We start from the raw sequence: 11,727 nt of genomic DNA on the forward strand, positions 1-11,727 counted from the left end.
TTCCCCCAGCTGTGAGCCTTCCAACCTTCTAAGTATTCCTTATATGTGGTTCAGAGTTCTGGGACCAGCCCCTGAGCCTGCTTGGTTGGGTATTCTGTGTTGTTGTTGGCGAGCTCCTGCTACACGTCCACCCGATCCGCCATCTTGTTTGTTCTCCTCCACTCCCCTGCTTTTGTTACAAAACTTTCACCTTTACAATTGTGAGAGTCGCAATTGATGGCTGATTTTTCAGGGGTGGACCACATACCTTTCTTCGGTAGCCCCTCTGGATAGATGCAAACCTCCAACCTGCACCACCCAGTGACTCCACTTCAATAAAGAATGCAAACCAGAGCCAAACCCATAAGTTGATTCTAATTCATAGAAACCCTATCGGACCTGTTCTTCAGGGTTTCTGAGACAGTCAATTTTTTATAGGAGCAGACAGCCCCATCTTGCTCCTGAGGAGCAGATGGTGGGTTTGAACTGCCGACCTCATGGTTAGAAGTCCAGTGCTTTACTAACTGCTAGATAAATGGATTTCTCTGTAGCTGTAAGAGAGAATGAGGAAGCTTCTTGCATCTCAATAGGAAATGATCTCCGTGATAAGTTGTTAAAGGTAAAAAGACTGCATCAGAGTAAAGTAAGTTTGCTTGTGGTGACATTGTTGCCAGACATGTGGCTCAGAGCTTTTCACTGTGTCATCTTTCTTATATGTAACTTTTGTAACTTGTGATCATATTGCCTTTCAAAAGAGATGGTATAACCTTTGCGTCCTAGGAGCTGTCCTTTCCCTTAGGGAAGATTGGACATCCTATGATGCAATATGGAGAGAGAGCTTGCCTCTCCGCAGGGAACAGGAAACCCACTACCTACTGCCACTGAGTAGATTCTGACACATAGCGACCACCCGATAGGTTCCTTAGAGTTTCTGAAATAGTTTAAGTCTTTCCGGGAGCAGACAGTCTCATCTTTCTCCTGAGGAGTGACTGGTGGGTTCGAACTGCTGTCCTTGTGGTTAGTAGTTCAACATTTAGCCCGCGGCACCACCAGAGCTCCTTGGGAATAAGGAGGGCTTCCTCAAAGTGAGAGGATCTGAGCTGAACCCAAGAGGACTCAGGAAGGGACCGTGGTTGGGGGTGGAGGGTACACAAGGCAGGCATCCAGAAAGAGCAGGAGATAAAGCAAGCATGAGTATGAAAATGCACCTGCTTACCTTTGCTTGGTGTTCTATTTTGTAGGCAGTTTGTTGAAACTGGCGAATCTCTCGTATAATATGGGATATCTGTAGGAAGGAAGGAGAATTTTAGAAGAATTGGCTCTGGTTGTGCTACTCCTCCATCTCAAGACTTCACAAAATTACAGAAGGGGTTTCAGCAGTGAAGCCCCACTTCAGCTTCTAAATTCACATCTCGTTGCCTCCTAGAAGATTCCACTAAAGCGTCATGGTTTCCTTCAAATCAGCAATCTGTGATACTTGCCAAGACCCTATAGGCAAGAGTCACAAACTGCTCTGTGATGGCGTGGAACAAAACAAAAAAAGACAAAACCCTCAAACTCCCTTACCCAGTAGCTAAACCAGAACTTGATGGCTTCAGCAGAAGTTAAAGGTACCTGCTCCTTGTCAAGTGTCTACTGTGTGCAAGACGATGCTCAGGGGTGTCTGTCCTCTCAGCAGGACAGTGCCTTTTTACCTTATGTCTGACAGAAAAATCATTTCATCAAACAAAAATCTTAGGTGGAAGCCCAATCTACAAAGCAGATAAAAATCAAGATTTTCTGCTCAGAGGGGTCTCCTTGCTCCAACCAACCCACCAAACTCACTGCCATCAAGTCGATTCTGATTCACAGCGACCCTGCATAGGGTTTCCAAGCTTTATGGGAGCAGCAAGCCTCATTTTTCTCCCGAGGGACAGCTGGTGGATTTGAACTACCGACCTTGCGATTAGCTGTCCAGTGCTTATCCTACAACATCACCAGGGCTCCCTCTTTGTCCCAAATCCCAGGGAAAATTTGAAAACTACTGTTTAGGAGGTGCTGCCTAAGAGCTAGTGATGTTTCTCTGACTACATAAAGCAAGTGCTTATATGAACAATGGATCCCCTGGGTGGTGCAATAGTTTGTGTGATTTGCAATGGAAAGGTTGGAAGTTTGAGTGCATTCAGAGGCACCTTGGAAAAAATCAGCCACTGAAAACCCTTGTTGTGTTGTTAAGTGCCATGGAGTCAGTTCCGACTCATAGTGCCCTTACATAGGGCTTCCAAGTAGTGGTTGGTGGGTTTGAACTGCCAGGCTTGAGGTTAGCAGTCCAGTGCCTATCCTTACAGTGCCACACCAAGACTCCACTGAAAGTTCTAGGACCCAAAAATATCCCCTGAAGTCTTCCTAAAACAAAACAATAGTTTAGCTCAACTAGTAAAAAATGTCTGCTTTGAACATTATCCTCTTGTAGAGATCTATCATTATAGGGTCAGATTGTCATCAGCAACTCAAAAGATTAAGTAGGAAACTGGGGGGTGGGCAGTGAGTTTGTTAAGGAGGGAGGAATGACTAAGAAAAGATGGCTGAGAAGAATGTCAGCAATGCCACTGACGTACAGGCACAAGCTGCTGGATTGCTGTGTTTTGATGGAACTGGTGTATATGCTCAACAACAACATCCAAATAAAAACAACAACAAAAAATCTTTAAAATCAAAACACAACCTAAGGAGCACAGTTCTACTCTGACACACATGGGGTTACCATGAGTTGGAGTTGACATAATGCAACTTTTTTTTTTTTTTCTTTTAAAATATAAACAATATCTGATGAGGTTGAGAGAGGCATGGTCCCTTGTGGTCCCTGATGCTGCCTGACTGCAGCCCAAGCCCAAACCTGAAGGTCAGGGGCAAAAAGAGCAGGCTTTGGAGATAGACAAACTCCCTTGGCTCTGTCCTTTACTTGGTGAGTGACTTTGGGCTGGTCGTTTGACCTCTGCAAGCCTGTCATCTGTAAGGGCATGGCATGTATGGCACGTGCTGTGGGCACCAATGAGCAGTTTCTATTGGCCATCCCAATTTCTATCACCACCTGGGGGAGACCATTCGGCGACAGGCACTATTTCCCATAGAAACGCCTGTAGTGGAGAACAGTAAGATTGCTCACCTGTCAGGAAACAAGAAAGTTCAGGGCTTGCCAGATGCTAACTGTGCACTTTAATGAGAAGGAGGGTTCTTATGGAGAAGTCGGATTCAGGCTCTCAAGTGCAGCCTGGTGGGCAGAGCTTGGGTGGACCCAGGGCTGGCGTTTGGGATTGGTTAGCCCCACCCACCCCCCTGTGGGAACGCACCATTCTCATCTTGGAGAAGTTGACCAGGCCGTCCTCTGTGTAGTTGGGTGTCCCTTCTTCGATGAAGGCCAGGTCGGTAAGGTACATCCCCAGGTAAGGGACACAGGGAGGGTCACAACTTCAAAGCAAATGGCATTAGCAACAGTTTTTCACTTAGAAAGCATAAGAAGAGAATACCTCACATGCATTATTTTACTTTTCTAGAGGCAAAGAAATTTCTAGTCATTGAAAATAATTAATAGAATAATGCTTTTCGGCCTGGGTTTGTTAACTGGGTCTGAGGGTCAGTCCTCATGGTGGTGGGAGTGACTTGGTGCTGATTGGTCTCCCACGCAAGCTGGGTCTTCTCGGTCAGGGTCCTTCCCTCCCCAGCCAAGAAGGCACTGTTTGATCTCTTTGCCCTTCATCTCAGACCCTGTCCCTCGGCACTGCCTAGGAAACTTGTCACCAGCCCCCTCCCAGCCCACCTTTCCTTCTGTCTCATGACTGAAATGCTCCATAGAAACCCCGCCCCAGGATCTCCCCAAGAGGGCTTTCCTGCCCCACCCCATTCCTGTCACCACCAAACACCCTCTCCATCCCCTCGCCATCATCTACACTGTAGCATGCCTCTCTGACTTGTCCTGAGGTTGACAGTCCTGATGCCCTGGGTGGATGCTGGGTAAGTGGGCTATTCTGGGGTGGAGCCCAGTGACCACTACAATTGTGGCAGGGTTTCATTTAGCTCCTCCAGGGAGGCTCCTTGCCCAGTGCCCCACAGCTGCCTCTCAGCTCAGCACAAAGACGAAGGTGATTTCCAGCACAGCCCCACCTTTGTCTGCTCCGAACCAATCCAGAGGCAGGGAGCGGTGGGAGAGCAAGAACAAAAACCCAGCCTCTCCTTCATTCCCTGTCTGTGTGATCTGGGTCCATCCTTTCCCTCATGGTCCTCAGCCTCAAAGCACTGAGACAATTAGAGGGCCTGAGAATTAATGAAATGACCTTGGTTCATAGGGTGAGAAAGGGATTCGATTTTCAGTCTTTCCCTGATGCTTAAGGAGAGAACCGCAGCTTGGTAACAGGATGGCTCTGTGGCCTTGAGACTGTCTAACATTCACCAGTCTCCTCCCTCCTTTTATTTTCTTTATAAACTAATAGCAATGGGGGTCAGGACCAGAAAGCTGGCAACATCAGCACCTTAAAATTGTTTTGCTCTCATCTCATTTTTTTTTTTTTAATGGTAACCTTGTATTTATGACAAGTCTGTTGGTTTTTCCTGTCACAATAAAAAGTTTTTCTTTTTATTTAAATTAACTTTTTTTGGGGGGGTGAGTTAATGTAAAGGCGACACGAATAAGTAAGCACAGGTACAATTAGCATATGGGCATGGCACAGTCATGAAGGAGGCAGACACCTGATGTTCGGGAAGCAGCCGGTGGAGAAATGTTTCCCAAATTGTAGAACGTAACCCTTTCATGGGCATTGAAATGAGCTTAGTGGTTCTTGATGAGTTTTTTAATCAAAGGAAAAAAAAAAAAGGCATAGAGCAGAAACTATGGAACTCACTGCACAGAATAAAGATATATGCTATTTTGTGAAATTTTGTTCCTGTTACACATTTGTCTACTGAGTCACAATGCCAGATCGATTCTTGTGATGAGTTGTGATTAAAAAGTGTGGCTCACGCACATTGCCAGCCCTTCCAGGGTCCTTCTAGCCTGATTACAACACACCCAGGGTTTTATTTCCTCTCTGTCTTCCTCCAAGTCTGAAGAGCAAGACTTGTGAATCTGATGGAGAAATAATTTAAGGACCCGAGAAGCCACTCTGGTGTTTGGAGGTTGAGGTGGTTTGCTGACTGGCAGGGCTAGGTGGCATTCCACCTCTTTACCTGGTCACGTGATGAGGTCTGCTGGACCTCCATGTGCACAAAGACCCTCTTTTCTTGGGTTGACGGAGATGGGGTGGGGGTGGGGTTAAGTGCCTGCAAGCTGCCTGTACCTGCTGGAAAGGTCCAGAAACTTCCTGAAAGACTGCAATCCAAACCAGTGAGGATCTTATCTGATCGCTGACTTGGATTTCCTAAGGGATTGGGGTTTGGGACTCAGTTGTGGGAAGGTGATGAATTTGCAACCTAACATTTGCAAATGGCACTCGAAGCCCCAGAACCAAATGTCTGTCCCTATTTACTGTCTTCTTAGTGAGGAGTCTCAGAGGAGTGTCATGGAGAACATACATTAAGTCACACACACACACAGAGCAAATCCACATATACAACAACCAACCATAATCCAGAGCCATGCAGGGACATGTATGAGGCTTTCAGAGGGGCCGAGTAAGGTGGAAGATAGGAGTGGAGTAGAGGGCTGGCAGAGGGCACTGAACCATGCTGAAATCTGAATGAAAGGAAAACAGAGTGGGGGCTTTGTGTAGGCAAAAGACCCCAGCATCTGGCTACATCAGTGTCTGGTGACTCCCAGCACCCAGGTCTTTCCTGTGGTTGTTTTGAGTCCCTCTCCTCAACTTTCAACTAGATGTTTCCATCTTCCAAGAAGCTCCCAATTATGCTAAGTGGAGCTGCAGACATCTAGTGGTGCCAATTACCAGAAGCAAAATGTTCATCCTGCCTGTACCCAACCCCATGAAACGGGGCTGGTGACATCTGCATCCAGTCTGCTTACCTTCCTTCTCTTCTTTGCATGGGCCCAGTTATGGGATCGGCCCCTGTCTCTTACAAGTCTCTGCTGGCTCTGGTAGGGGTCTCCTCTTCTCTCGCCTTGAGGCCACATGATGGGCATTCAGGGAGGGAGTAGAGGAAGCCTTGGGACTGGACTGTGTGGACTGAACCTCTGAGGGCCTTGGTCCAAGGCTCTGGCACTGGATGCTGGGATATTTCCCATTGTCATCAAGGCAATCCTGACTCTTAGCGACATGACAGGGCATGGTAGAACTGCTCCCTGGAGGTTCTGAGGCATTTTTATGAGAGCAGAACGTCTTCCTTTCCTCCCATGGATTGGCTGGTCGGTTCGAACTACTGACCTTTCAGTTAGCAGCCCAATGTGTAACCCACTGGGTACTGAAATTTGAATAAAGAGGGAAAAATTGCAGTGGGGAGCAGAGTCCAATCCTGCGGTCACTCTCCTGTACAGGCTGGTTGGATTGTTCTTTGCTTTATTGCGCCACGCAGATGTCATTTATTTATTTTTTAAAAAAATCTAATTGAAGGTTTGTGGCAACTGCATTGAGCAAATCTATCAGCACCATTTTCCCAACAACGTGCACTCACTTCATGTCTCTGTGACACATTTGGACAATTCTTACAATATTTCAAACTTTTTCATAATGCTATTGCACACTTAATAGACTATGCAACATATTGTGGAGGTTTCAAAAAGTTGATGGAAAAATGGAAGAGAAAGACAATGGAATTTTTCCATGAACTTTTTTGAACCCGATTTGTAGTGCAAACATTAACTTTTATATGTACTGGAACCACAAAACTAGTGAGACTCTCCTTATTGCGATATTCATTTTACTACGGTGGTCTAGAGCTGAACTCACAACATGTCCAAGATACGCCTGAACATCAGTTGCTTCTTTGTGTTAGCAGCAGCAGACCAGGTCTCTGTTAAGTGTTCATAGGCAGAAAATGAAGCGAACACAGAGAGCAGGCTTTCTTGGAGCCCCTGAAACCTGGAGCTCTGGAATTTCAGCCTTTGAAGTCATTTTATCCACAGGGCTGAGTTTTCAGGAAAGGCAGGATGGCCAGCTAGCTGACCAGCTTCTCTGTGGTCACTCTCATCCTTAATTTAGGGAAACAATGGGGGAAAGCTTTTAATACAACAGCCTGCAATGAAAACGGGACCCCAATTCAAATCAGAGACCAAAGGTACAGTTTTTCCAATGTTTGCAGGGTTGAGATTACACCAGGCCAGTAATCAGTCCTCAAAGCGCTTATGACAGTATTTTATTGCTAAATTTAGTTCTCTGTCAAATTTTGCAACGTGGAACTGTGGGAAGGCTCTGGTCACTAGGAGGTTGAGAGGGGAGAGAAGTCTTATGAGTTTCCTAAGGGTGTGAGTTTGGGAAATGAGACGGAAAGATGAGGTCATTCTTGAGATGCCCAGATAGGAGTCTGAAGGGGCACACACAAGGATTGTAGGTGGACCAGAGGATATCAAAGAGGGTGACTATGGGAGTGAAGTCTTGGCAGATAAAGGCAATAAGGCCAATCTTGAGCAGTGCTCCATACATAAGATTGAATATTTTAATGACAGGCTGACAAAGATGCCCAAGACATATGACTGGAGCTGAGAGCCTGCAGGGTGAGGCCCACCGCTGGACTCCTTGTCTGGATGGGTCATCAACCAGGCTCACCGGATTGCTCCTTCGTCTCTCTGCCCACTCTCCCCTGCCTGGCTAAGCAGACCTCTAGTGTTCATAGCGGCTTTGCTCTAAATGAGAATCATAGAGTCTTAGGAGAAAGATGCAAACCTTTGCCCCAAGTTTGCGCATTCCCATCTTCCTTGGCATGGTTTGGCCTAACTCTTCATAGGCAAGAACCTGGTTTGCATAAAGGTCTCTGGTCCCAGAGAGCCCTGAGGTCACATTTGCTCTGTGTTACAGGAGCAGAGGCATCTGGGAGAGGCACTTACACAAGCCTAAAGATAACCTGAAAGAGGGAAAACAGTGAGGATGGGGATTCTGAGACAGAATGGGGCGGCAGTGGAGGCTGTGGACGAGGAAGCCATGTGAAAGGGGCGGATGGAGTAACGCCTCCGGAGGGAGGACGGACGGACAAATTGGTGAAGGCACGATGGGGCAGCTCCCCACAAGCATAGTCCACAGGGGCGGGCTCCAGGGAGCCCAGGCGGAAGAGAGACGGCTGGACAGCACAGATGGGTGGAACATCTGTCTGAGGACACAAAGTGGAGATGGTCAAGGCAATGGCACACGGAGCTGGCAAAGGACACACCAAGAACAGCAAGAAGAAAACAAGGACACGCCGCAGTGACAGGCTGGCAGAGTTGGCTGCCATAGCTGCTGCCAGGGCTGGAGGGTTTGATGGATCCCAGTCCACAGGTTTGGGGAGCGGGTGAACTCTGGGGGACTCCTCTGGCTGTGATCACGTGATTCCTTGCAGATGAAAGAAAAGTGGGCTCTCTAGGGAACTAGGACCCTAGGACCACCCAGGGGTCTCTCCAAGAACCAGGAAGTAGCTAGTCGGGCAGGGAGAGGGGTCAGGAAACCATGAAAGAGGAGAGACCATCGAATGGGAGTGATAAAAGCAAATTTCACATTTCACATGCATGGGGGGCCCCTGTGGGTACATACAAGCTGCTTTCCCTGGGACAGCTCCCCTAGGGCTTTATGGGAGGCAGCCTAGGTAAAGGGGGCACCGGACAACAGGCCAGCCTGCATTGAGTCCTGGCTCGCTCACTCTGGTCCTATGTTTTTGGCTCAGCCACTAGCTTTTCAGTTTCCTTGTCTGGAAAAACGGGGTGTGAAAAGCTGCCTCACAGCAGCGGTTCTCAACAGGAGGTATTTTGCTCTGACTCTCCCCAGGTGATCTTTGAGATATTTGGAGACATTTTTGATTGTCCCACTGGCATCTTATGAGTTGCGGCCTGGGATGCTGCTCAGGGTTACTGCAGGACAGTTATCCTGGTTAGAATGACCATCATTTCAGGGTGAGAAACCCTGCCTTATAGGGGATATGGATAGGCTTCAATGCATTTATGGCTGGGATAACTTTTTGAAAACTACCAGATGCCATGATTGGTCAAATCGTTTCTTTGATTCCAAGATGCCACTGTCTAGAAAATGCTTGCTTTCTTGATTTGATGGCTACTTCGCATGTAAACAAGGAAACATAATCATAGCCAACGAACAAGTTGATTTTTTTGTTAGGAGTATTATGATGTAAAGAAAAAAAAATGTGCATTTTAGAATCAAGGGAGCTGATATCACTGTGGCTGTGGTCACTATACTTGCTGGGATTCCAGAGTTCTTTCAGTGTGTGCCTCTTTCAGGAAATGTCACCCAAATCCTTGGCAGGCAACGAGGGACAAAGCTGACCTACCCATGTGGCTAGAAAGATGGACAAACAGCCAGGTGTGACATCCGAACGCCCCTGCAATGTGGTTCTATACTTAAAAACGACAGTGACAAAATGACACACACTTACTTTTTCAGAGCTTCTCTCAGATTCTTAAATCTGCCCTCTGACGACACAAGCTTTTGGAGCTTATCAATCAAAGCTTTTGTCTAGAAGGAATTAGAAGCATTTACTCACACACGGCACATGTGGAGGCCCACACTCCAGCATGCTCCCTCACGGCTCAGGGAAAGGGGTCCGAGCCTTATGTGCTTTGCCTTGTCTAGGGTTGGGCAGATTTTGGGGACTTCCCAGGCCTGGGAACCTTGCCTGTGAACTACTTTGGAGTCTGTCAGAACATGGATCCTGGTTTCGTGTGCCATGCTCATACACACATCTCTTGGAAACACATGGATGTGGGTTGTGGGAACCTGAGGTTTGATTTTGCCTGTGGGCTCCTGCGACCCACATTACCTTGGGTAATCTCCAGGAACCTACACTCAGAGAAGAAAAGACTTGAGTTTTCATGATTATGGTCATTCTCAGGAACTATACTCAAAGGATGGCATTGTCTTCTCACACCTTCACTTTTATATTCCAGGAACAGCACCCAAGTGCAAGAATCAAGACAAAAGATAGTCAATGAACTGATCACTAAGGAAGATAAGGTCTTGCTGCATGAGCGTACAGTTGATGACAAAGGTTCCCATCTACGATGAGACCAAGGTAGGCTGCACCTGCACACTCTGCCGAAGCAATGTTTCAGGTGGCTGGGGTTTGTCTAGAGCACAGCTATGTGTGTTGTGGAGAAGGCACTAAGTTGGGTTTGGCTTCACTCTCCATTTCCTGTGTGGTTTGGGGAGAAATGCCTTCATCTCTGGAGTCCATTTATAAAATGATGACATGCATCAGTGACCTCCGTTCCAGTTCTGCTAGGAAAATCCAGAATGTGTCCAGGAAGCGGTGATGGGGAAGGGTGTTATACTATGTACTCTTCAGCCTCAGAAGGCAGTTCCTGGGGACACTGGCTGCAGAGACCAACCACAAACCTATTTTTTGGGTCAAATATTTATCTGAGAAATATGCTTGCAAATGGCACTTTAACTTGTCATTCTGACAGAAGAAGAGATCAAGGCGTGTTCTTCAAGGGCAAGAGTGGCGAAATGAACCATCCAGCCTTTTAGCAGCAAGGAGACGAAACTTGCCCAGTTGGTTTGAACTTAGCATTCTGAAAACAAAAGAACAACACCCCCTGCAATAAAACACACAAAACTTCTGGAACTGATGAAAGAGACAAGAGCTAGAAGGCCACATTGAGTCCTGGGAAGATGACCTGTTACATTTGATATGTCTGCTCTCAGGTGACTGGGAAAGGCTAGGTACCCAGGTCAACCTCTGCCTTAGGTCTCAATTTTCCTCAAGGAGGAGGCTGTGGGTCTGAGCTGCACCCCTTTTTCCTCTTCTTTCCAATCCACCTGAAGAGTAGTGACATGCTGTAGTTTGAGGCTAGATGTGGGGGCTGAGGGGCCAGAAACCTAGGACCCCACTGGGTTCTGTTGCTTACTCTTGGTGTGCCCACCATGCCTCTAGCCTTGCTGGGCCTCACTTTCCATATCTGAAAAATGCGAAGGAAGGTCTGGTTCTTCCTGAAGAGCAATGCTGGTTCAGTTATTCTAGAATTATGAGTTATACAGAAGTAGACCAAGAGGCCCAGGTAGCCATGTGACCCTGGTGAAGTGTCACCAAGGTTGTTGTTGTTAAGTGTCACTGAGTGGATTCGGACTCAGAGTGATCCTGTATAAGGTTTCCAAGGAGCAGCTGGTGGGTTTGAACTGCTGACCTTGCGGTTAACAGTCCAGTGCTGATCCTACAGCACCACACCAGGTCTCCTCCCCATGCCTATTGTTGATGTTAAGTGCCTTTGAATTGTTTCATGTCTAACGACCCTCAGGAGGTTGTGTTATGGAGCTGGTCCATGGCTGCACATCTTTATAGGAGTAGAAATCCTGTGGGGAGGCTAGTGGATTCAAACTACCGACCTAGATAGCAGTCCAACTTGTAACACACTGCACTACCAGGCTTCCTTCACTACACTTGTTGTTGTTCTTAGGTGTCATCTGGTCGGTACCGACTCATAGCGGCCCTATGCACAACAGAACGAAACACTGCCTGGTCGTGGGCCAACCTCACAATTATTGCCACTCTTGAGCCTATTGACTGATGTTGCCACTATACCAATCCATCTCATTGGGGGTCTTCCTCTTTTCCTCTGACCCTCCACCTTACCAAACATGATACCCTTCTCCAGAGACTGGTTCCTCTTGACAATATGAGAGACATTTG

General features: G+C 47.2%; 1 protein-coding gene across 1 annotated transcript in view; it reads right to left on the reverse strand.

Moving 5' to 3' along the window:
* RASGRF1 (Ras protein-specific guanine nucleotide-releasing factor 1) overlaps positions 1–11,727 on the reverse strand; it is a 137,576-nt gene that overhangs the window by 7,316 nt on the left and 118,533 nt on the right. Inside the window, exons 24-26 of the mRNA XM_006870897.1 lie at positions 9,475–9,554; positions 3,309–3,426; positions 1,196–1,264 (exon numbers count right to left, since the gene is read on the reverse strand). Coding sequence (XP_006870959.1) covers positions 1,196–1,264; positions 3,309–3,426; positions 9,475–9,554 — 267 coding nt within the window. The remainder of the gene's footprint in view (positions 1–1,195; positions 1,265–3,308; positions 3,427–9,474; positions 9,555–11,727) is intronic.

Source organism: Chrysochloris asiatica, unplaced genomic scaffold (genome assembly GCF_000296735.1).
Source record: "Chrysochloris asiatica unplaced genomic scaffold, ChrAsi1.0 scaffold00156, whole genome shotgun sequence".
Lineage (NCBI taxonomy): Eukaryota > Metazoa > Chordata > Mammalia > Afrosoricida > Chrysochloridae > Chrysochloris > Chrysochloris asiatica.